General features: G+C 39.0%; 2 protein-coding genes across 4 annotated transcripts in view; both read left to right on the forward strand.

Moving 5' to 3' along the window:
* The window catches only part of LOC119886091 (butyrophilin subfamily 1 member A1-like), a 20070-nt gene extending 12424 nt beyond the window's left edge, over positions 1-7646 (forward strand). The window contains exons 3-6 of the mRNA XM_038696628.1: positions 529-807; positions 1298-1426; positions 4461-4710; positions 6006-7646. Of these exons, the coding sequence (XP_038552556.1) occupies positions 529-807; positions 1298-1426; positions 4461-4501 (449 nt within the window). The 3' untranslated portion in view covers positions 4502-4710; positions 6006-7646. The remainder of the gene's footprint in view (positions 1-528; positions 808-1297; positions 1427-4460; positions 4711-6005) is intronic.
* A 4291-nt stretch (positions 7647-11937) lies between these two features.
* On the forward strand, positions 11938-25698 carry LOC119886068 (V-set and immunoglobulin domain-containing protein 1-like). 3 transcript variants are annotated; one of them, XM_038696570.1, is made up of 7 exons: positions 11938-12319; positions 15782-16117; positions 17762-17797; positions 20736-21014; positions 22397-22519; positions 22621-22731; positions 24794-25698. In XM_038696570.1, the coding sequence occupies exons 1-7, from the start codon at positions 12223-12225 to the stop codon at positions 24898-24900; spliced, it is 1089 nt and encodes a 362-aa protein (XP_038552498.1). In that variant the 5' UTR covers positions 11938-12222; the 3' UTR covers positions 24901-25698. The 3 variants fall into 3 exon arrangements, with proteins under 3 accessions (XP_038552498.1, XP_038552499.1, XP_038552500.1); XM_038696571.1 differs by having other exon boundaries at positions 22639-22731; XM_038696572.1 differs by lacking the exon at positions 17762-17797.
* Positions 25699-26340: the final 642 nt, after the last annotated feature.

Below are 26340 nucleotides of genomic sequence, written 5' to 3' on the forward strand. Positions count from 1 at the left end.
TGGCACAAGATATTTCTCAATGACAAAATGTACACACTTTGGGTTTACATACTTTTGAAACTTTGTGTTTTATATTTAAATTGACAAAAGATGATGTACCCTAAACAGTCTGTTACAATTCAATACACGCTCTGCTATAAATTCAGCCTTTACAAATTATAATGTTCAGTTTTTGTTGATTTTGTCTGAAACATGTAATTCAGTTACATTTTGTTACTGAGCTCATAGTTAAAGGTGCTGTTGTGCTGGACTACGTTATACTGTCCTATTTACAGACATGAGGCGACGCTTAGTTTCCAGACTTTTGGTAGAAGTTAGAAATGTTTGAAATACATGTCCTATCTAACAATGCTGGGAGGAGCAACTGAGGCTGATACTGTGCTTTTCTGTTCCTCTGTGTTTTTCTGTTAAACACTTTAATCCTCATTTACAAGCAGAGAAGAGACAAACAAGAAACATCACAGTGTTACATTTATAATCCTGTTATTGTCCTTTTATAGCTGATGTGTCTGTTTACTGTGTTCACAGGAGCATCTCCAGAGCCGTATGTCAAGACACTTAATCAAACGCAGGACGTGGCCCTGCTGCAGTGTGAAGTTCTTGGTGCTTCTTCAAAACCTACAGTAGAGTGGCAGGACAGTGCTGGAAACAAACTTCCTGCTGAGGAGCCACAGGTCTCAGAAAGAGGAGGCAGCTTCTACATCATCCTCCAAACTACTGTGATGAAGACCGACAACTATCGCTGTGTAGCCACACAGGAGGAGATCAGACATCAGATTTATACTGAGATCTACGTGTATATCTGTGGTGAGATTCATCGTAGTGTTATTTTTGTATTTCGATCGCTGTGTTATTAGTTTTCATTTTATTTAGGCTGCAAAAGGGGAAGCACACATGACCAGCAGGTGGTCATAATGTTATGGCTGTTTGGAATAACATGCTGATTGCAAAAAAAAAAAAGATATAAATATGTGTTGATCTGATATATTTTAGGCTAGATCTACAGCTCTATCTGAAAAGACATTGTTTGATCAGTTAAAGCTGATGTAGCATCCGAAAATGTTGTGTTGGCTCGGTACTAAGTTGTAGCACAGACATTGCAGATGTAGAGATCAGTGACGTCAGAATCAAGACTCTCCACTAGTTTCTCCTGATGTGTCTTTAAGGTCGGACTCTGTGGGTCACGATGTAAACGACACATCAGCCTTTTAAACTGTTGGTGAAACTAACCAGTGTGCTGTACATGATATACAGTTTACATTCTGAGTGTGACTCTAGGTTTTGTTGTGTGTTTCAGAGAAACTGTTCAGCAAAGGGGACGTCACACGGTGGTTTTTTGGTGGAATCATTTTGGGAGCTGTAATTGTTGTTGCAGTTCTAGCTTTGCTTGTAGCTACAAAGTTCATCACAGTACGCCGTAATAAAGGTGAGTTTATAAAATGGATTGTATCAACATATTCATCATGTACATCACAGATACTTAATAGAAACCGTCTCACGTCATGATGGTCTCATTTTCTTAGATATAAGATATTCATTTTTTTTTATTAAACTCATTCTTTTTGCCTTTATTGGAGCAGCTGTAGAGAGACAGGGAAACAGGTGAAGAGCCAGGATGACATACAGCACAGTGCCAAAATTCATTAAAAAATTCACTGAGCCTTTATTTGTTGATGAGGCCTCTGGTTCTCATTCTGATTGTTTGAAATAAATATAGAAAGTTATAAATACATACATGTTTCTACATTTGGATTTCCTCAAATGTCTGATTAAGTTTTTTTTAAACAGATCTTTGAATATCAGTCACTTCTTTGTAAACTAAAGTCCTGAATATTCTGCCTGTCTGCTGATACTGACCACCATTTAAATGATTTATTTACTTCTGTGAAGTGTATTTATAAAAGCAAACTTCCTGCGCTGTTATGTCCTGATTTTTAAAATTACTGAATACACTTAATAATAAAATAATGTGGTAATAGGTTGATAATAAAGAGGTAATAATGAAGTAATACCATGTAATAAGCAAAGTAATAACCAGGTAGTAGCTTGGTAATAACTATCGGTGTATCTGCGCAACTCATCAACGTAATCGATTAACACAACAATTTGCACAACATGCATCACCGCATAGTAACGAAGTGCTGCGCCCGTCAGGGAGAACAAGCTGCAGCTAATAAATCTCGCCATCTAAAGTTGGGGAGTATTTTAGACAGAGACTCAGAGACAGCGTGGTGCATCGTGAGCTCCTTAAATTGCAATGCCTTATCACAGTTTAGTACAACTGCTGTGCACAGTGAAGTCATCCTGAACGTGTGCGAAACAGAGGGACAAAGTGACAGGGCGGCGGGACGGAGGGAGCAGGAGGAGCAGGAGGAGCAGGAGGAGAGTGGAGGTGAAGTTGTTGCTAAGCATGGAGTAGCTCAACCTGTAGGGAGGGAGCGTCATTTACACTGGGGACAGGTAGCCACCACTTTTTGAAAGCATTTGTAAAAAATGTTCTGAAAAATATCTTGCACCAAGAAATGTTAATTAACAAATAAAATTGCTATGAGAGGTTTATTTGCACAATAAGCCTGTAATGCAGTGTAAATATAGAATAAATCTCTGAGAAAAAGAACAAGCTACTGATTACTGCATTACATTCTATTATATTTTTATATTCTGAATTGTCACCTGCCACCTAAATTTTGTCCTTCCCTTTATAAAATAAATACATTTCCACCATAAATGGGTGCAGAAAATGTCTCCAGAAGTCATGCAGGAAATTAAGTGTTTAATACTCAAAATCTTAAGTGGGAGGAGCCCAAGACATCAAACATTTCATCAATATGTTTTTAAAAACTAAATTCAAATTAAATAAGCTAATTGATCATTAAGATGAAAAGGTGCCATATGCACATTAAAAAACACTTAGGCTACTTCTGTCATGCCTGCATGGTTGTAGACTCAGCTGGGATTACAGTTGATCTACAGGAGAAACATTTGAGAGCAATACAGAACGCCTGAGAGCCTTACTGAATTGTCACCGCAGACATTTCCTCAATAAAGTGGTGCAAAAAAATTCACCAAGTGTTTAAAGCCCAAATTTTTCAGGGGGAGGACCCCCCCGAGTTAATATTATCAGTGTTAATTATTATCAGAAAAAGAGACAGATGTTAGAGTTACTGTGTAGAGGTCATTTACTGTTGCTGTACAGACGTACTTTGGTTAGGCGGCAACAGGGAGTGAAAACAGGTGAAAACATGAAAGATTTCTGGGCTGGGCTAAACCCCCAATGTTTCAAGAGCCTGATGTTGATGTTACTGATCACTACATCTGCTGATTATCAGCTGATTCTGGGACACAAACACACAAAGTTCACTCTGAGATACTTGACGTGGTTCTTTAGTCCAGCAGCTCAGCTTCTACAGACTATTTCACTGATTCAAACAGAAACAGTAAAATGGCTTCAAGTTTATTTCCTGTTAAACGTACACTTAGACCCGTGCTGTGACCTTAATAGGGGTAACGATTCTACAAATCTATGTTCGGTTCAGACCTCGATTTTTGAGCCATGGTTCAGTTTTTGATCACTGAATCATGACTGGACCAAAAGAGTCACGTGACACTCTGCCCTAACTATAAATACAGCGTTTCCCACAATGCTTTTCTGATGTATTAACAGCTCCCAAAGTATATTTGGCGACACATTTTAGCATTTTGCAGAGAAACGCAGAGAGAGATGTTTTCTGGTACAATTTTACATTAAAGAGGGACAGTGAATGCACCAGTGCAGATGTCACTCAGTATCATGTTGTTTTCAATCCTGCTGCTGTGAAAACGGGAACAGAGACACATACAGAGAGAGACAGAGAGAGAGAGAGAGAGAGAGAGAGAGGGAGGCGAAGCAGGCCGGTTGGGTTTACAGTAAGAAAGCAGAGGTGATGGTTTGTGTGTAGGAAACACGTGAAGAGACAGGGAGCAGATTCAGTTGGCGAGTAAACACTAAAATAAGATGGAGACTGAAGCAGATTACATTAAATGAAATAATGAAATAACCTACTAGAAAACAAATATGTCATACACCACAAAGGTGACTATGTTGTAGCACACTAGTTGCCGATGTAGAGATCAGTGACTTATTTCTCCTGATGTGTCTTTAAGGTCGGACTCTTTAAAAGGTCGCCTTTTAAACTGTTGTTTAACTGTTAAACTCTATCACTGCACGCTACACATCACAACAAATGTCAGAAAATAGTGAAATATACCCACGGTGACATCGTTAAATATCTTGTTTTGTTCAATGAAGAGTCCAAAACCCAAAGATATTCATTGTACAGTGATAAGTGGGACTAATAGATGAATAGTTAGTAAAATGTTTTTCTCTCTCTTCTGCACACTGTACTGAATGTTTTAGAGGGAAGGAATGAAAACTACGTTTCTAGTGCTCTAACTGTTTATATCTATTCTTCATCACTAAGATCACAGGCGCAGCTGCAGAGCCGTCCATCATGATAGTTGATGTCACAGAGTTTGGGGTCCTGCTGCAGTGTGACGTTCTTGGTGCTTTTCCTAAACCTACAGTAGAGTGGCAGGACAGTGCTGGAAACAAACTTCCTGCTGAGGAGCCACAGGTCTCAGAAAGAGGAGGCAGCTTCTACATCACCCTCCAAACTACTGTGAAGAAGACCGAAACAAACCTACGATCAATAGTTAACATCACTGTGCCAGGTGAGATTCATCTTCGTGGTTTTATCTTCAAATAGTTTTGCATGTTCACGGTGTTATTTAAATGTTTTAGGAGCCGCCTCAGTAGTTGTTTTGTGTAGGTAATAACCAGGGTGCAAACTATGGGGGAGCTTAGTTCCTCTTAATAAGACATCAGCTCCCCTAAAAGCATGATTTGTGATATTGCTGTTAAAATATTAACAGCATGCTTTATCGACGTTAATCTCTATATTTCTCTATCATCATGGATGCGGCGCGTCAGACTTCATCTAGTCAGAGGGAACGATCACCGACCGTCCACAGCAGACCAGTTGCTCCGCGATCTCCCGCTGCGGTACACTGCAGCGCCCCACTTCCTCTCTGGTACAGGGTGTGTGTGTCGCTAGTACGCTCATCCCTCTGGCTGGATGAATATTACGCATGATCCACGCACAGCTGGGGGCTCTCCGCAGCGCCAAGCAACTCTCTAAATTCTTCCCTCTCACGGAGAAAAGAAAGAACAGGTCGCAACAGACAGCGACCGTTGATAATAATAATAATAATAACCTAATTACTATAATTATAAGACAAACATGCCTGATACTTTCACAGTCAGCCCCAGGCCTACATGCTTGCAGCTATTAATGATCAGCAAGAAGCTCAGTCTGTTGTTTGGCAGTTGAGTTCAAATATCCTTTTTAAAGGGTAACTTTAGTAAAAGTAGTGTTTTTGTTAATGGAGTCTTGGTGGCTTTGAACAGAACAATATCGGCTGTTTCTGGTTGAACAAAAAGGACCTTACTACAAAAAAAGGTCGATCTCTGTGTGGATCCTTTCCATAATGTTGTCAGACGCTTTTAATAATAATCTGAGCCTGAGTCAGTTTTGTCTTCATTAGTCACACAGACACAAAAACATGGAAAAACAGGTTTAAAAATACTGAAGTTACCCTTCATGTGCAGTTTATTGGCAAATCCGGATGTTTCTAAAGATTTAATTGTAAATATCTACAGCCTTAGAAGAGATCTATGTGAAGCATGTTATGGTCAGTTGTTGGTTAGACTTACACAGTTCAAAATACAGATTCCAATAATCACAGTCTGCAGCCTCCTGAACAGTCAACACCACTGACAAGAGATCAGTGGAGATGAAACAAGTTTCACAAAGGCTGTTTTTATTTCAGTTTTTAATCTCAGGTCTCTGCAGCTCAACAATGTTAACAACTGTTTGATTAAGATCACAAAACATTTCTGAACCCTGTATGTTGCTCTGATTAATTTTATCATCGTATCTCATTTGTATTTTCTCCTCTCTCCATAGACTGTAGAAAGAAGTGGATAAAGACACCACGACGTCACCTGCTGGTTTGTGGACTAACGTTTTGGCTCAAATTTGGCATATTGGCCGTCGCCATCTTGGTTGTTTAGAGGGTTGTTTGGGGAGGCGATGGGGCAGTGGACAAGACGCATGCCTGTGGTGTGAGAGACACAGGTCCGATTCCACCACTGTGTCCCTGAACAAGACACACAACCCCTCGTCGCTCCAGAGGCGTGCGACCTCTGACATATATAACAAACTAACAAATGGAAGTCACTTTGGATAAAAGCATCAGCTAAATGTTTACATGTTAGAAACAGAAGTGATCATATTTTCACTCATCAGGAAAGTGTTTACTGAGGTAATAAATCAAGTTGGGTCATTTTCATATAGAGTTCTATACAATCAGACTTCTTCATGCAGTAACTGGAGTGCTGATCTAGTATTCAGGTTTAAGGAGGGTTCCCTCTTGCCTCTTTCACACTGTTGTTAAAGACATGATAGCACCTAAATAAAAGGAGGAAGCTACATACATATCCCAACATAACAGAGCTTTAAAAAGAGCGACCTGATAAAAGTATTAGAATTGATCAAATCCAAATATTTATATCCAACAGGTCAGGGGCTAAAACCAAAAAGAACAGATACCCTAATTAATCAGGTGATTTGTTAAACCAGCAGATCCCAGATCTGGTTCTCAGATTAAAATCTGTAACATGGGCTAAATGCAGTAATGTAATTGTACCTCAACCATGTAGTGCCTTCAAACTTCTACAAAAGCTTGAGCTGTAGTATAAGATAAACCTCTATTAATCCTTTGTAGAGGAAATTCAGGTTAATGTTTGATACTGTTTTCTTTTGGTTAAAAGTTCTACTAGTCTGAATAAGTTGGTAATAATTGAACCCATCTATCTCTATGAGCCCAAAACACAAAGCCTGAAACTTTTTCAGACGCTGCAGGAGGTTTTTTTCTGCAGCTGTTTGTTTGAATGTTTGTGTAACAGGAAAAATAATCAATGAATATTCCTCATTTAGTTTTTTGGTTTCGTCCCCGGTGTGAAACGATCTGTGGGCAGCTAAACGTGGGAGGGGACTGAACTTTTGTTTGTTATTGGAGTTTACTTGTTTTAGAAAGGTATGTAGACTAGCGGACTGGCCCCCAGGAGCACCGGGAGATTTCCTGGTGGCCGTTTTGGCTTCCCGTTAATTGTCTACTTGACCACCAATACAGAAAACGTTTTTACTCCACGCATCAGGCCCGTCTCGAGGCCTTTTCAGACGGGGAGCGACTCTCTGCCTGCGTACTCTCTTGGATCCGCTGGGTCTCTCTGAGCTCCTCATGTGAACAGACAGGCAGACAGCGCTCTATCTTCTGTGCGCTACTGAATCGCTGCTGGTTTTATTTTTAGAAAAAAAGGTACATTGGCTAGAAATTATTGAAGGATGGACGTGTTTATTTCTGTTCTGTTTGCGTTGTTGCGTTGGACACCAGAGAGCGAGTCTTCAGTTTTTTGTCGGCTGAAGGAGCTTTTTGGACTTTTGTATTACTGACTCTGATCGTTGAAGCTTATGTTCAGTGAACATGTGAAGTGTTTAATGCTTTTGATATGACTGATGCTTGAAAAATAAAATAATTTAACATTAGAGCAAACTCTGTATATCTTATTCTCTAATAGCTTTTTGTGTCTAGCCTTGTACGTTTGTATATTTCTATGATTGGTTTCTCAGGTGTTTGTGAGGGTGCAGCCACAGCACCTTGAAAACTCAGTGTTCAGACAGGCTACTTGTTGGTCAAATGTTTGTATCTTGTAATGTGAATAACTTTCTTCCCAGGTGAACATAGTGCACAAACCTATACCAAGTTCAGTACCTAGTAGGTGTAGTTTTAACTTTTTTTTTACCAAGCTCATTGAACTTTAAATTAGATATTATGTCCTAAAACACGTCTGTATGGGATCTTTTACTTATCAAAGTTGTGCAGCCTGCAGTTTAATACGTGTTTGAAACAGTTTCAGACGTCACAAGTGAATCCAGGATCTGTGACTGTTCTTCTCTGGACCTCCATGCTGCCATCAGACCTGGTTTCTGTGTTAAATAAGTCTCAATAAAGAAATCCAAGATTTCCAAACCTTTCCATGTCAGATTAAAACCCTTCAGAGCAGTGTTTCTCAGCCCGGGAACCTCTGGGGAATGAATCATCATGTTGGGGATCACAGTACAGGATTATTTCTATTATACTGATGTTTCCTGAACGTTGCTTTCTTCCTACTGAAATATTGAATACTACTCGGTCTCTGTGTCCTCCAGTCAGCTGGAAAAACTCCTTTGGTTAAACTTTACATCACACTGAGTCTGCAGCCTTTGTTTGCTTCGATCAGCTGCTGCTCAGGGCCGGTATTTATCAAGCTTCTCAAAGTGCCATTTTAGTCTTAAGTGCTGAGAATTCATGAAATTTACTCCTACTTTTAAACTTAAGAATAAAAGCAAGTTATCAAATTTCTCAAAGCTAAGGATCACTCTTACTCTCCCAGTTATTTAAGACAGCTCGAGAGGTCTCTCAAGTGTTTAGGAGCTGCCAGTAGGGCTTGTGATGGCACTGTGACAGAGACATGCACAAATCTTTCAGAAGAGGAAGAATTTTTGAAGAATTTGACGACGCGCAGTTAATAAGACGGGGTAGGACAGTGCAGGCATAAACTATGTCAGCGAGTTGGTCTCATCACTGACTTTACACAAGATAAACTTTTTTATCTTTCATTTATTAGTGTGTAGGCCCATATCGTTATGTATTTATTGTTAAATGTGTGTTGAATATAAACTCCTCTTAGGAATTTCACCATTCAATGTGAATTTATCTGAGAATATTCTTAAATAAGGAAATCTCTTTAGTGATTGGTCCTTGGCTACATCGTCATCCAAAATCCTGTTTGCGGCGCAGCAAAGTGTCGCAAATCAGCTCTAAGACTGACACTTAAGATTTAGTCCTACACTTCACTCAAATTAGGACTATCATGCTTGATAACTTTTAAGCACAGCTTTGAGACAAGATTTATTTTTTACTCTTAAGTCACTTCTTAAATGAAATGAAGTCTGAAATTTGACTGACTAATTATTTTTTAACAAACCACTGTGTTTTGTTGAGGTCAAACATGTTAAATTAATTTCTTTAAAACATTTTCAAAGCTGATTTATAGATCCCCTAGCTTGTGTTTTAAGTCATATAAAAGTGAGAATAATTATGTGTGATGAGGTTAAATTCCCTGGTTAAAAATTATATGTTTGTCATTTAAATAGTTTCACTTCGTGATGTGAGATCTCTGTTTCACTGTAAAGTTCATTCTGTGTGTTTTTGCACTGGAGCCTTCATGTCACACTTCATTTCCTGTCATCTACTTTCAGCTGTTGAATAAAAGCATCAATGTCTCACAAACATTCCTAATGGTGCAGAGTATTTCAAGACAAATTTTATTTTAACATCTTAAAATCAATTGATATAAACCGTTTCAGACTTCACCAGGTGGTCTGTCCGCACCAGAGTTCGAGTCCAGCGTCAACGCCAACCAAAACGAACCGCACCCTTAATCTCCATTCTCAACAACGTGGCGCCCTCTAGTGCCTTCTAACTAAATGATCTCTCCTTTGTGTCAGATTCAGTAAATCAAGTTCACACCCATTCTTATTTACCTTTACTCTGTGTAGTTTCACTGAGAGCAGAGAGGTATAATGCTGTGTCTGGCACAGGGTTAAGGGGTCAGATTTAGTCCCTCTTACCAAGGAAACAACATGAAGTTGACATCCTTGGCTTGGAGCCTTCATTTTAAAGCGACACCAATTAAATAAAGAAACATGACACAGCTGCATCATCTGTACATTGTTTTGTTACAACCTGCTGCAATGATCTCTGTCGGAGGAGTAGACCAGCTGACGGCACCACAGAAAGGTTACAGACATCTTCACTTTACAGAAACACGTCTGTCAGAATTATGACATGTTAGAAACATCTCGTAGCCATAATAAACATTTCTGCATCTGTTGAAAGCAACAACAGTAACAGTTTACACTACAGCTACATGCACTACATAGAAACCCAATAAATATTAATGAGGATTTAGATACTAGTACTTATTTATTAGTTACTAGTAACTATTTCATTCTTACTAAAATAATTAAAATGTTAGTATGGAATAAGTACTAGTAACTAAAAAATAGGTCTCTAAATAATACATACTATTAAACTAAAAATAGTTAATACTAACTATTCGAATAAGTACTAGTAACTATGAATAGGTACTAGTGACTAAATAATAGATACTAGTAAAATGTTAACAGTTACTATTCGAACAGTTACTAGTTACTAATGAAAAGATGATATCTGACCTGCAGAGCCCCATTCATTTCAATGGCAAAAATCTGTGAGTAGTTAGTAACTAAAGAATAAGCACTAGTTTTTAAAGGAATAGTTACCAGTATATAAGAAATTGTTGCTAGTATCTAATGGATTAGTTACTAGTCGCTTTTAAATAGCGAATAAATGGAATAAATGTTAAAACTGCTTGCCATAGGCGTCTTGTCCGTTGCGCAATCATCACCCCAGCATAGTTAGCAAAATGTAAAGAAAGTAAAAGTACTTTTAGAGTATATGTTCCTTGATAGATGGATAGAATTCATTCATCCCCAATGGGAAATAGTTTTATGGTTTGCATTGGTTTACATAACATACAATTACAGTTACGAAACATACACAACTTACACAAAACACACAAGAGGTATGGGCAAGCAAACAAGCATGAGGGAGGTCAAGAGGAATGTAGCGGTCTGCAGTTGAAGGCGTCGCCAAATGAAGATGCACTATATTACCAAAAGTTTTGGGTCGCCTGCCTTTACATGCACATGAAGGTTAATAACATCCCATTCTTAATCGGTAGGGATTAATATGGAGCTGGTCAACCCTCTGCAGCTATAACAGCTTTAGCTCTTCTGGGAAGGCAGTCCACAAGGTTTAGGAGTGTGTTCATGGGAATTTGTGACCGTTCTTCTAGAAGCTCGTTTGTGAGGTCAGACACAGATGTTGGACGAGGAGGCCTGGCTCGCAGTCTGTGCTCTAATTCACCCCGAAGGTTTTCTGTCGGGTTGGGGTCAGGACTCTGTGCAGGCCAGTCAAGGGTCCAGCAATTTAAATGTTATTATACACCCACAACAACAGATGGCGCCAAATATCGGCAAAGCACATGCTGCCCTCCTGACTTGAAGTGGGTCACCCTCCCATCAAAACAGAGACACAGCTCGAAGTAGGTCAAGTTCACCAGCTGAGGAGGAGTTGATGCTAATTTTAAGATGATGGTGTTTTTTTCACTGAGATGCACAGAATAATTGGCAATAGAAATACCTGTAGACGGTTTATTTTCATTTCTGTAGCCTAAATATTAGGGTATAATATAATTGTGGGTTAGGGTTCTACTACAACTCATAACAGTGAAGTTATTGAATTTCATTGAAGATGAAAATAAAATTCACCAAAATTATACATATTTCTATGAACTAAGTATTGTAGTATCACAAGCAGGATTATGTGTGAGGTCATTTTGAAGACTCTACAGCATATAACAGGGAAGTTATTGAATTTTTTTTGTATAATAAAGTTCTCCAAAATTATGCAAAACTACATTTCTACAAAGTAAGTGTAGTATCACAAGCAGGATCAGTGATTTGTGGGGTGATTGTGGAGACAATACAGCTTATAACAGTGAAGTTATTGAATATTAAAAATAGGCCTACCTATTATTATGTATGTAAAAGTATTTATTCCCCAAACTAAGTGTTGCAGTATAACCAGTAGTATATAATGAGTGTGTAAGGTGATTTTGGGGGCACCACATTGTATAAGTGTGAAATTATTGAATATTTCTGCACTGTGTGTTTTCGGCTATTTATAGACGCACTCGTCTCGCTGCACGTAGAGACGTGTTATTTGTTCTGCTCCTTGTCTACTTAACTACGATAGTAAAGAGGCGTTGTTTGTGTTTTAAACACGTTTTGCTTACGAGTTATTGATCCCGGAAGTTCGAATCTGTGAATATATTTCCAACTTTACGTGTTGAAAAGCTTCGTATTGTCACTTTATTCACGACATGTAACTTCAAACATCTCAGCTAACGGTAGCTAATTCAGCTAACTAGCTAACCAACTAGCACTGTGAGGAAAACTTAACGTTTTCGGTAACATGGATGATCTTAAATTGCAGTCGACAGCTCGGGAGCTTCTGTTCTTCTGTTTCTGTCTGCTGACTTTGTCTGGAAAAACACTTGGGCTTCCAAACGGTAAGAAATCTAATGAACACTGATGCTAAAAACAATGAACAGTCACCAGCTAGCTGCCAGCTGTTCACTATATTTGGCTGGGACTGCGAAGTCATCGTGATCTTCTTCTTTACTTTTATTATTCCTCCGTCACGTTTTTTTTAGGCATCTAACGAGTCCCTAAGTTTTATTCAGGATTTTGAATACTTTCTGTTACGTTCCTCCAGATGGGGGCAAAAGAGGACAGGAAGTCAGGATTGTGTACAAACTAATGTATATTTACTCGATACTGACAAAGGAAAACCAACTCAAAACTACTCTCTCAAAAGGAGAGAGCGAGGTGAGACAAAAATAAACACTAAATAAACTCACTAAAGTCCTCTCTCTTCACTGAGGAGGTAACCAGACACTGTTCTGGGCTCACAAAAGCTCTAGGCTGGTGTTCAACCCACTGGCTGCTCACAGGTGCTGATCTGCCCTGTGGTTGCAACAGGTAGGAAGGGAAAACAGACCATGCTGTGAAAAAACCAAGCCTTCTTATCCTCCAGCACTGAGTGGTGATCAGGCAAACCTGCAGCTGAGGCATTGGGGGGAAGAGCCAGAGAGAGAGAGAAGCAAGACACACCCCAACCCAAACACATGACCCTTAGGGTCGAGGGTCGTAACACTTCCCAAAATATTAAACGTTTTCAAGGAAAAGGCTTAAAGAGGCAGGGGCATTTAAAGCAGAGGCTGAAATGAGGGTTGGTATAAGATAGAAATTTACATATTTAGCTGACGCTTTTATCCAAAGTAACTTAAAATTGCTATACATGTCAGAGGTCGCACGCCTCTGGAGCAGCTAGGGATTAAGTTTCCTGCTCAGGGACACAATGGTGGATGTCTCACAGTGGGAATTGAACCCAAAGGCAAGCATCTTATCTATGCGCCACCACACCGTGTGATCAATCACATCGCGAGACCAAACCTGTGTCCATTTCAAGAGCATAGCTTTTGCTTCAAAATTTTGGAGGCAAAAAAACAGTTGAACATTTCTGCACTAATTTATTGAAGGCATTCTGAGTTGTTTTTCAGATTTGTTTCTCAACTTTCTCACGTATTATCATCCCCTTCTGAGTCATCACACATGCAGGCTTAATTTAATTTCCCCTTGTTGGCAGAGGTGAATTGTTCAGCAATTCACCTCTGCTAAAAATAACGCGGGAGAAATGAAAACATGGTGGGGCATCTGCTGGAACTGTGACATCAGGAGAAAAAACTCGTCACATGCACATTACATCACATGTCACATGTCAATCTCAGCACATCTTATTGGATGTTGGCATTGTCCCACACACTACCTGCATTCTGAGCCTCCCAGGGGCCCTAAGCATAATTTTGCCCTCTTTACTTTTCTCGTGAGTCACAGTCACACCTGACACCGCGGCGCTCTCACTACAGTCCTCCCTCCTTTTAAACAGTCCGTCTCCGCTGGTTTGAACAGACATCTGCCCGCTAACTCAGTCCTCATGAAGTCTGTTAACCCTGGGGGCCAATCTGCTGGGTCATTTGGTGGAGCAGCAACTGTTTTATTAGGGTCTGAGCTGCGACTAACTGGTCCTCACAAAGATTGCTGTTAGAACGCGCACGTTTAATTTTGTGAAAGCGCGTATGAACGCATGTTCACGTGTGGCACGTTTTCCGAGCTGCAGTTTATAAACACCGTTGCCAGTCAGCGTTTATCAAATGTAATAAATAGTTTTGCTTCACATTTTTCAGACACAAACTCTGGCAAGCAACCAAGACACAGACAGGTTGTTTTTACATTTGATACTGATTTCTTTTTTAAAATTTATTATTATTTTTTAATCAATTAATTATTTTATTTTTGTCTATTAACACGCACACGCTTACTGTTTTATTTATTTTATTTCAATTTTTAATATTTTTTAATTTTTTAACACACACGCTTACTGTTTTATTTTATTTAAATTTTTAACATATTTTTATTTTTTTAACACACACACACGCTTACCGTTTTATTTATTTTATTAAAATTTTTAATATATATATTTTTTTTAACACACACGCTTACTGTTTTATTTTATTTAAATTTTTAACATATTTTTATTTTTTTAACACACACACGCTTACCGTTTTATTTATTTTAATTTTCAATATATAGTTTTATTTTTTTAACACAAAAACACATACGCTTTGATTACTTTACGCTTTAATTACTTGTTTTGTGAAATGTATGGGGTAGATTGTTCTTATGTTGTATGATGCTTTGGCAATATTGTTACACATTCATGCCAATAAAGCGAATTTGAATTTGACAGTCTGAGAGTTGCGCTGCGCAGCTGGGGTAGCAAGACAGACCGACAGAGATTGATTCGCTGCATCTGTGCATTGATCTAACAGTACTGTTATTTGCTTCCATCAAAGTTTGGGAGGAGAGAACATGTTTACTTTCCTCATCATAGATATGATATGTGTGTTCAGATATCGGATCTGCTGAAGTTAACGTGTGTGGACGGTCAAACTTTTTAAAGGTGATGGCCACTACAATAACGTAATTCACATCAGAGTGCAGGGCTTGCAGACTTAAAAATATTGTGAATTCTCATTAAATGGTGACGTTAGTCTGGTAATGATACTTTTTCTGAACATGTCAGAGAACACAGATATGTGGGAAAGATTCTGAATGTGCAGAAAGTTTTGAACATGAGCAGTAAACCTGCTAAAACACAAGAGCTATAAAAGTCCAGGAATTAAAAAATTACTTAATATATCATTGAAGTGAAAAGGTGCCACGTGTATATTAAAAGTGGCCATTTCCCTGAACAAAGACAAGAGGAGGCAGAGCGTGTGTGTTAGACCCCTTAGAAAAGTTGATTGACGGGAGAAAACATTTAAAAGCAACAGCTACAGAATGCCTGAAAGCCTTCCTGCATTATATTCTATTAATTTATAACAGTTTGAACTGGCACCATCTGCCTGAATATTGTGTTTCCCTTTATATAGATAAGGACACTAAAAAGGACCATAAATTGGTGCTCAAATTTTCCCCAGAATGCAGGAAATTAGGTCTTTAATGCCTAAAACTTCCTGGGAGGGGGGACCCCTGGACCCTTCTCTTCATTTGTCCCCTCCACCATTAAAACTACATCTGTGCTCTTGAATTACAGGAAAATTACCCCATAAATTTACCACAATACAAGAAAACCGTCTCTCAATGTAGGTTATGATGTGGAGGCTGATCACACTTCTTCATTATTGACCATGGTTATTAACTTGGCTGTTCATCTAGAATGTTAAAATTGTGAGTTTGGCTGCTGAACGTTTTAAACAATTCCCTGAGGACTGAGGGTTGATAACTCAACCCCTGCGGAGGACTTTTTAGGACTGGGCATGGGGGGTGGGTTTCCCCAGTTTCAAACCTCGCCGAGGCCTTTGCTCTCTGCTTGACCATGATGACTAAAAATGATCTTCCTCTCTCAGGGTCGGGTGTCGTCAGAGTGGTTGTGAAAGAAGGGAGTGACGCCTTTTTACCCTGTTCACTCAGCACCAAGGAGAACGCTGAGGAGAAACTCTTTGACTGGAAGAAAGATGGTGGGAAGGAGGTTTTCTTTTATGTTGGAGGCCTTCATTACAACAACGGCCGTCCAGGTCAAGATCAGCGGTTCAAAGGTCGCGTCTCACATTTTCAAGATGATCTGAAGTACGGCAACGCCTCCATCATCATCAGAAATACGAAGGTGACCGACAGTGGAGACTACACCTGTGATTTTCCACTTCTTCAGCCAAGACAGATATCCCACATTAAGCTTGTTGTAGGTGAGTTTGGTTTGACTCCAGCTGTTCTGACAATAAGTAACTAATTACCGTTATATCAGCTATTTATTATGTGAGAATCGCAGACCGTTGTTAGACAGGCAATAATTACATTTATAACCGTATCGGTCCGAATATAAGATGATCCTGATTAAAAGACTCATTTTTGGAAAAATACTTTCTGAAGATCAAAGCTTATTTTTATAAAGAAAATAATTTTATTTGTAAAAAAATTCTTATAAAAAGACATTGAATAAAAAGAGTGAGTTTAAAAAAACAAACAAAAAAAACCCGTCTTATTTTCAGGCCGATACAGTAATTTTATAATAAAAGTCTGCAACATCTGAACTTTATCAAGATGTTGATAAAGGGGTGGTGATGGTGCAGTGGATAAGATGCATGCCATTGGTGTGAGAGACCCGGGTTCAACTCAAGTAGTAAAAACATGCCCGCTAAACCCTCCCCAGCCTGCTCAGCAGAAAATACAGATATATATTTTATACCGGAATTCTGCCTAACTGCCCCGGGATATGATTTTTTGGCCATATCGCCCAGCCCTACACCCCACTGTGACACATCCACCATTGTGTCTCTGAGGAAGACACTTAATCCCTCGTTGCTCCAGAGCCGTGTGACCTCTGACGTATAGCAAGTGTAAGTCGGTTTGGATAAAAGCTTCAGCTAAATGAATAAATGTAAATCTAATAATATTAAAACTATGAACGCCTGCTGTATTTATTAGTATAGATGCACAGTTTTTGATTTCCTTCATATATATATATATATATATATATATATATATATATATATATATATATATATATATATATATAATAATATAAAGTATGTCTTCTTAGTAACGTCATACAAAATAGAGACATCTGCCCGCCACCCTCCTGTAGCTCAGGTAGTTTCAGCATGTAATGCACTTAGTATCAAAAAATGACTTGCGATCCTTTCCTCCTCTTCCTCCAAAAGGTCTATAAGAAACTAAAATCAGTGACATGCTTGTTGTCCTGTCGCCTGACCGCATGAACTTCAAAGTCTGCACATCGGGTCAGAACTGAGCCTCTGCTTCTGGTTACTCCTCTGCATCTGATCTCAGGTGACTAACACAATTGCTGCTGTTGGATTCTCTAACCACATTTGAGTTTTCTTGTAAACAAACAAAATGTATGTTTACATTCAGTGTTACTCACAAATATGTATTAAATTAATGTTCCTCATGAAACATTTGCAAAAAAATTTGCGGTCTGTAAGACAGAAGGGGATTTCTGGGGAGGCCTAAAGGGGTCCTCCAGCAAAATGACTTCGTATTGTAAGATCATATTTGTTGACAGGAGGTCTAGAGGCACCTAACTGCATGGGTCATAAGTTGAGTTGCGTGTAGAACTAAGTTTAATGATTGACTTTTTAAGATGCCAGTGTGCAGATTTTGTCTTTGGCAGCTGTTTCCTTCTGTCTTCAGTCAGCAAGCCCAGCTGTCTTCTGCCTGTAGCTTCTTATTTACAGCACAGTAAAGTGTGATATCGATCTTCTATTAAGCTGCATCTCTGCAACAGAGCGAATAAATTGACAAATGACTCCATTACTTGGCTTATAACATGCGACTTGTTCATAACATCACCCATCCACTGTGTCTTTCAGACTTCACCTTCAGAGACCGATCAGGAGAAATCTCAGGTGAGTGTCACTCTGTAATGTGTGCTACAACTCTGTAGGCCTCAGGATCATTCAGAAAGTTTGATGTAGAACCTTCATGTTGATTAAACAGATGTACAGCAGGTTTAGGCAGAAGTTGAACAAAACAAATTCATACATTTAATAATTATGATCATGTTCTAATTTTGAGATAAAATATTTGTTGATCAGATCTACAGTACTGTGCAACAGTTTTAGGCTGGTGTGGAATAATGCTGTAAAGTAGTGCTTTCAAAAATAGACATTAGGGCTGAACGATTTTGGGAAATAATCTAATTGCGAATTTATTTATTTTTAAACCAATATTGTGATTTAATATGCAATTAATTTTTAAGCTCTTTACCTTCAGTATGATTCAAAACGGACAAGCAGTAAATTAGTGTATAGTGTGACCAACACAATATTAGATAGATTAAACATACACAGTTCTTTCTTGTAGGCCAGGCTAGAGCCCTGCATCGGCCCAAAACTCCGGTCCTAACCCGGCCCGGCCCGATAACATCTGCAATTTTTCCGCCCGAACCCGAACCCAACATCAATTTCACGCTGGGACTCGACGGCCAGGCCTGTGTTATGATGACCTAGATCACCTAGGCATGAATAATTATTATGAGTGGAGAAGAAAAATCAAATTTTAATAATATGAGAAAGATGATTTGAGTCAAGTCATGGCATTAAATAATATGATATAATATATCATCAGGTCGTCCTACAGACCACTAGAAAAACAAAGTTGTTATACAGTAAGTGCTCAATATAAAACCCACAGTTCAACCACCGATTAATGCTTCCTTAACTCAGTTCAAATCTCCCAGAGAGTCCATCTTTCTGTATAAGCAAACAAAAAATACTCAGGTTGAGGTTCAATTCAAAAGTTGGCCAACGAAAATAAAACCAAGTGACGCCTCTCGTGTTTAATACACAAGCTTAGTAATTCGCCGACAACACCGGAGTTCCTCCCCCGCAGCGTCCGATGCTGGTACTGGCTGTAACTCAGACTGAGCCTCTTTCGGACCCGTGCGTTTGGTTTGAAACGCCGTTTCACCGATATTTCCTGAGCTGGTTGGTGGCCGTGTGTGTGACGCAGGCGTCGATCGCCACAATACGCTTACCTTACTACACGTGTCTTTCTGTTGTGCGTTGTTTCTGTCCGTCAAAGCGGCGGAACGGATGGCCCGACGATTTCACCACCACCAAGAGTGGCGGCTGCTGCTTTCATTCCCTGTGTGACACCAAAGTTTCTGTATTGTCAGCTTCTGTAAAGCTTTAAGGCCGCTGTACAACAAAGAGTCAAGCTGCAGCGTAACGTGCTACAGACATGCTCTCAAGTCTTGCTGGTACCTTTTATACATCAATAGACAAATAGAGGAAATGGCATAATAAACACAACATATTACCCAACAGTAGTTTTAAAAGTAAACAATATCATACTTCAATAATATAGATGTTAACAAACATATTATAAAATTTCTAGAAAAAGGGAAAAAGTCACCACCATAAATGTTAAAATCTCCACATTATTATATACATGCAAAAAAACACATCAAGGTCTCAAAACTAGTAGGCTACTGAATCTTTAACGACAGGTGAGGAATCGGTGGTGCACTTGGACACGTGCTGTGTCCTTTAGAAACTCTTGCAGTGAAATATCACCCAGCTCTAAGGTCACTAAGTTGTAGCACACATTGCAAATAAGTGACATCAGAATCAAGACTCTCCACTAGTTTCTCCTGATGTGTCTTTAAGGTCGGACTCTGTGGGTCACGATGTAAACGGCACATCAGCCTTTTAAACTGTTGGTGAAACTGTGTTCAGTCAGACTCTAGCACTGCAGTCCTCTTAAGTGATTGTGCCTCCAAAATAAAAGCGCGTTTTTTGCAACAATGCTTTATTTCGAGTTTATTGAGAGCTTTTACTTTGAAAAGTTCTGCAGGACGTTCATAAGACCCACCTCTGAAAAAGCAGGCAAGTAGACGTGTGATTGGATTCCCCTGAATTTCCTCAGGGAGATGAAAATAAGCGTCCAGAGGTTTATGAATGCGGGTAAACGCCAGGACACGCACACACACACTGCAGCACATGCTTTATTGTGAGCATGTGCAAAAGTGTCCTTTTATAATCAGTTTGTTTAACAAAGGAGAAAAAATGTAGAACGTTGGGATCAATCATATAACTCTCCCTCCCACACAAGTGTCCCAGGATTTGAAATAATTTGACTATATTCGGGCTGCCATGTAACGGCTTATTTGCCGTTATTTTTTTTTTTCAATAACAATATAGCAAATTTTCAATAAATGTTTGTTATACACTTCATATCATACACAAATTAGGACTTAATTTTTTTATTAAGATGTTTATTTTGTTGAGGAAAAAAAGGACTGAATAAAGCTTTTTCTTCAACTTTCACTGAGGAGCAAAAATAAGCCTTTAAACTCGAAATAAAAGAAATTAAAGAAATAACGATTTGATACTTATCGTGATAATTATCGATATCGAAAGATATGAAACTTTTTATCGTAACATTTTTAGCCATTTCATCCAGCCCTAATTGTCGACACATCAGACAACAGATTTCATGTGACGTCATTTCACATGTTAAAATTGAGTTTGTCCAAACGTCTTCACTGTATCTGAGCTTCTGTCATGATATGAGTCAGAAACAGTGTTTGCAGCTGTAAATAGTTTCCAGACTTTTGGTAGAAGTTAGAAATGTTTGAAATATCATGTCCTATCTAACAATGCTGGGAGGAGCAACTGAGGCTGATACTGTGCTTTTCTGTTCCTCTGTGTTTTTCTGTTAAACACACTTTAATCCTCATTTACAAGCAGAGAAGAGACGAACAAGAAACATCACAGTGTTACATTTATAATCCTGTTATTGTCCTTTTATAGCTGATGTGTCTGTTTACTGTGTTCACAGGAGCATCTCCAGAGCCGTCTGTCAAGATACTTAATCAAACGCAGGACGTGGCCCTGCTGCAGTGTGAAGTTAGAGGTGCTTCTCCTAAACCTACAGTAGAGTGGCAGGACAGTGCTGGAAACAAACTTCCTGCTGAGGAGCCACAGGTCTCAGAAAGAGGAGGCAGCTTCTACATCACTGTCAACACTACTGTGATGAAGACCGACCACTATCGCTGTGTAGCCACACAGGAGGAGATCCACCATCACATTTATGCTGAGACCTACGTGTACATCTGTGGTGAGATTGTCCTTGGTGGTAATTTTAACAATTCAGTTATTGTAAGAGATCACGTGTTATTACTTTTCAAACATAGGGGGTGGTGATGGCGCCATCCACCATTGTGTCCCTGAGCAAGACACTTAACTCCTCGTTGCTCCAGAGGCGTGCGACCTCTGACATGTATAGCAATTGTAAGTTACTTTGGATAAAAGCGTCAGCTAAATGAATAAATGGAAATGGAAACATGTTTACATGTGTTGTTGAGACTAGAGATGTCATGAGAACCAATACTTAAGTCGATGCCAAAATTCAGAACACGTGAAGTTGTTTTTCCACAGTACCGTAGGTTACGGGGATCCAACACGTGGAAGACGGCGATAAATGCAGCTGCAACAACAGCACTGCCTCGATTAGTAGAAAAGACAAACTGTAACACTAGTGTTTGGAAACTGGTTGGGTTAATATTTAACATTCGTCGGTTTTTGCTGCTGTTACCTTCAGTAGCTCCGTGTCAAAGCCTCAATTTCTCCCAGTTTTGGGATCTGTTGGAGAGCTTATTTAGGAAGACGTTTCTCAGTTTAGTTCAACTCAAAATCACCAAAGATGACGATGAGGTTGGCAGCTGAAATAACTGAATGTCTGTCCAACATGCCTGTCACAATAGGTTATTACATACTATATCCCTTTAGTTAGGGACTGTCCAATTCAGTGATCAGTGACTCTTGTAGCACACACATTGCAGATCGTGACGTCAAAATCTAGACTCTATTTTCTCCTGATCTGTCTTTAAGGTCGAAGAAAAAGGCACATCAGCCTTTTAAATCTCAGTCAAACTCAACCACTGCAGTAATGGCAGCACGGTAGAGATCATGGCACATAAATCAGCCAGCTTAGTCTGTAATCTCACTCCCTACACTGACAACTGCAATATTATTATACTGTAATTACGAGACGATACTTTTCAGTGAAATCAGTAACAAGATATTTCCCAGTGACCAAATGCACACACTTTGTTTTATGTTTGAATTTAGTTTAATAAAAGCTAAATTCAAGTGTAAAATGTAAATTATTGTACTTTTGTGCAAGGCTGCAACTAATGGTTATTTAAATTTTTAATTCATCAATTCTTATTTTTTTTTTTCAAGTAATTAATAATGTTTGCTTAAAAAATATCAAAACAGTAAAAAAAAATGCTTCCACTGAGCAGGAGGACATCGGATCAATCCTGACATCACTGCGTCAGGTGAAATTCATCTCAGTGGTTTTATCTGCAAATAGTTTCAGATTTTAGCAGCATGGTCGCCTCAGTAGTAGTTCTGTGTAGGTAATAACCAGCGTGCTGTACATGAGATACAGTTTACATTCTGAGTGTGACTCTAGGTTTTGTTGTGTGTTTAAAGACACGTGCAGCAAGATGGACGTCACAGGATTGTTGAGTGCATTCGTTTTAGGAGCTCTAACTGTTGCTACAGTTCAGGCTTTGCTTGCAGCTACAAAGTTCATCACAGCACGCTCTAATAAAGGTGAGTTTATATAATTGATTGTATCAACATATCCATATTCATGTGCAGACATCAACATAACAGAAACCATTCCTTATCTTGTTTACTGACTGAGATATAAGACTGCTTTTATTTAACAGGAGCAGCTGAAGAGAGACAGCAAAGTGAGGAGACGGACAGGATGACGAGCAGCACGGAGCCTTATGTGGAGTCTAACCTGTGTTCTCCATCAGGTGAATATTTACATTCATAAAACAATCCACTGAGCTTCATTAAATCATGAGGCCTCTGGTTCTCATTCTGATTGTTAAAGATAAATACTGACTACCTAAATGATTTGATTATCTCCTGAAGTGGATTTGTAAAAACAAACTGATTCTTAAAATGATCGAATACACTTGAGTTGAAACATCAGCTCTGAGTCAAAGCTCGCTCATTATTTGTGTTTGTTTGATGTCATCTGGTTTGTGACTGAAATATTCACAAATGGCAGAACTTGATTTTTAATACTGCTTGGTAATAACATGGTAATAGTTTGATACTAATGAAGAGTTAATAATTTATTATCATGTAATTACCAAAGTAATAACCAGATAATAGTTTGGTATTAACAATGGGTATATCTGGGCAACTTATCGAAGTAATCGATTACGGAAATACAGTGATTTGCATAATGTCCATAATATATGCATATATAATTAATACTACAAGATTTAGGGTTAATTTATTCTTACCTTCCCTCATTTCCCTTACACACTGATAGTAAATGTATATGTAAATGATGGTAAACAGAAACACCTAAAGCTGACAAATCTTTGTCTTTATTTTAATCCCAGCACAGAAAAAAAAATGTCCAGAACTTTATTATTGTAGAACAAAACTATGCTGATGTGGAAAAGGCTTGACAAACTGAATTTTCAAAAAACTCAATTGACTCAAAAGTGTGTGCTGCTCTCAGATGCAGCTGGCCCAAGTCCCTCAGAAGGCCAGTGCTCTGAAAACAGGAACTCTAGTGGACTTTGAGTGGGTGCAATTGCCTGCAAGGGTTATGTGGATTGTAGCAGGATTACTGAATGCTTGCTTATTACTGGAACAATTTCAAAAATCTTGTCCCAGGGCATCATGGTCTTGTTTTCAGCTTGTCAGTCATGCTTCTTTACACTTTACATCTGCAATTTTGGTTTGGCTTGTGTTACGACCCGGCTTGTTGTGGAGAGAGGAAACAAAATACCAACACAAAATAGAAAAGCAAGGAAAACCATCTACCGACACTGAGGTCTCAAGACTGAGTCCGATGCTTTGGTTCACTACAACAAAGAGGGTGAGTTACACAGGTCACTGCAATGACCTGAGAACAAACACGCTCTGGCCTTATGGATCCTGTAACTCAACTCGGCAGCAAGGCAATCTGATCACTTGATCAAACCGCCTTGAGCTGTGGCTGCGCAAACTATTTATAATACTGCAGCTGGTGCTGAGGCTCTTAATAAGCAAACTTTTATATGCACTAAATGGCAACCAGTCATGGCCTTACATGCATTTTGAAATACATGTACTGAATATGGTTAATTCCAAACAATATTTTACTTTACCACAATAATGTTTCCCTTCATGTGTAATTTATTGGCAGATCCATTAGTGAGGTTTCTTCAGACTGTATTTACATACTGTACATTAAAAATATGTAATCTACAGCCTGAGATCTTTGTGAAACAAGATTTAACAAAGGTTGTTTTTATTAAAGGGTTTTATATGGATTTTTTTCTATCCCATAGGTCGCTGTAGCTCAACATTTGTTAATTGTGTAGTGATCATCAACAACAATAAAAAATGGCCACATGAGGGAATCTGAAGTCATCTCCACCATGTAGTGGTGCAAAAAAAAACAATCTAATAATAAAAAATCAGGTCTGCCATGGCAAATGCGTTTAACAGTTTATTTGTATGCTGATTAAACGGTACCGACACAAACGGGTTGCATCGAATGAATGACATAAAATCAGCTTTTATATGTAAGAAACTAAAAGGTACTTATGATGCAAAATGACCAAAAACCATCGCTGACGCACACACGTTTTAAAAACTGTGTGGCTTCCATGGATCCTAGTTCCTTGCAGCTGTTCACCTGTGATATGTGACCACTGTGCCCCCTGGTGGGCATCAGCGTTACTTACACACAACACATAGCACACACTGAAAGTGACTATTGTTAAGATCTGGAAACATTTCTGAACCCTGTATGTTGCTTTGATTGTTTAATTTTCTTTTCTTTTGTATTTTCTCCTCTCTCCATAGACGAAGCGGCCGGAGCCGCCACAAATTCACCCGCTGGTTTGTGGACCACAGTTTTAAATACTCGAGTTTGGCAAAATGGCTGTTGCCATCTATTTTATATAAAATAATAAATAAATCAAGATTTACCATGACTTTTTTTGCGTTCCCCCGCCTGGTCGTCCGTGGTCAAGGCTCACAAAAGGATTTCCCTCCCCCTCTACGATCCATCCACAGTTGGTGGTGATGACATCCTTCGCAACAACTGGCTGAACGGCCCCCAGAGCTTCTCCTCTCCCCCATCACATCGCCTGTCTAATGTCAAGGAGGGCTTCTTCCAGCCCTCCTTGACATCTATCCCTCCATCCTCAAGCAAAAGTTTGTTCACGTGTCAAACTTGACAGGTTTATTGTTGATGTAACGTTACAGTCTTATTTACTGGGTTTGAGAGTCTGGGGAATATTTGACTTACAGTAATTGAAGCTATCATTAGTAGCATTTGCACATTACATGATTGCGCTGTGTGAAAAACATTTCTATGTACACAATGATGTATAGAAATTGTAAGTCACTTTGTATATTGCTGATCATGTAACGTTACAGTCTTATTTAGTTATCACACTGGGTTTGAGAGTCTGCAGAATGTGACGGCCTGGGGTGTTGGCCTGTTCTCTCTCCTTTCTTTCCAGGTCTTTCTTCCTGTTTGGTCACTTCATCAGTGATTGCAGCCACCTGTTCAAGTCTTTAAATGCTGTGGTGAACCAAGATGGCGCTCTCTTCCTCGTGACCTCTCTCCTGGAAGGCGGCGCCTTTCAGGAGCTCCTTTTCTTTTGGTTGTTTGTTTTGAGTATGATGAGTTTGCTTGTGTTTTGAGTTAATTATAAGTTAAGGTAACTTTGATAAAACCTATATGGTTCATTTAAACTGGTTTTCTGCGTCGACCTTCCCTCTTTGTTATGTTCTTCCACGAGCTGGGCATAACAAGAATGTAGTGACTTACAGTAGTTTAAGCTGTCATTGGTTGTTTTGAGCATTAGGCTACATGTTTGTGTTCCTTTAGTGAAAAACAGGCTACAGGTTTATTGTTGATCATGTAACGTTAGTCTTATTTAGTTAACGTTAAACTGGTTTGAGTCTGCGGGGTGTGTTGACTTACAGTAGTTAATTGGATTGAACGCAGCAGGTGCTACAACATTTATTATAACCACGAGTGACTTGAGACTCGATGTGGACTCGAGCTCAGAGACCTGTGAGCATCTCTGGCACCAATCAGTAACTTTAACAACTTTTTGACACAGTTTCTTTTTGGCCAAGTTTTCCGTTCTCTTCCTGCGAACATGACAAAAGAGGAGGAAGCCTAAACCTGCAGGGATGATGTTACATGAGAAAAGTTGATTTTCAGGAGAAACAGATCTGAAAACAGCACAGAATGCCTGAAAGCCCCACCTCTCCCCCAACACATTGCTTTTTTAAAATTCTTATACTTTCGTGTTTTATGGCAGCTGGCATTACCATCCACAACTATAATCCGGCTAGTTATTTTGAAGTTTTTTTCCCCCCATTTTTTGCGT

This window comes from Micropterus salmoides, unplaced genomic scaffold, assembly GCF_014851395.1.
Source record: "Micropterus salmoides isolate LMB-PRFRI ecotype aquatic unplaced genomic scaffold, ASM1485139v1 Ms_hic_scaffold_4, whole genome shotgun sequence".
NCBI lineage: Eukaryota > Metazoa > Chordata > Actinopteri > Centrarchiformes > Centrarchidae > Micropterus > Micropterus salmoides.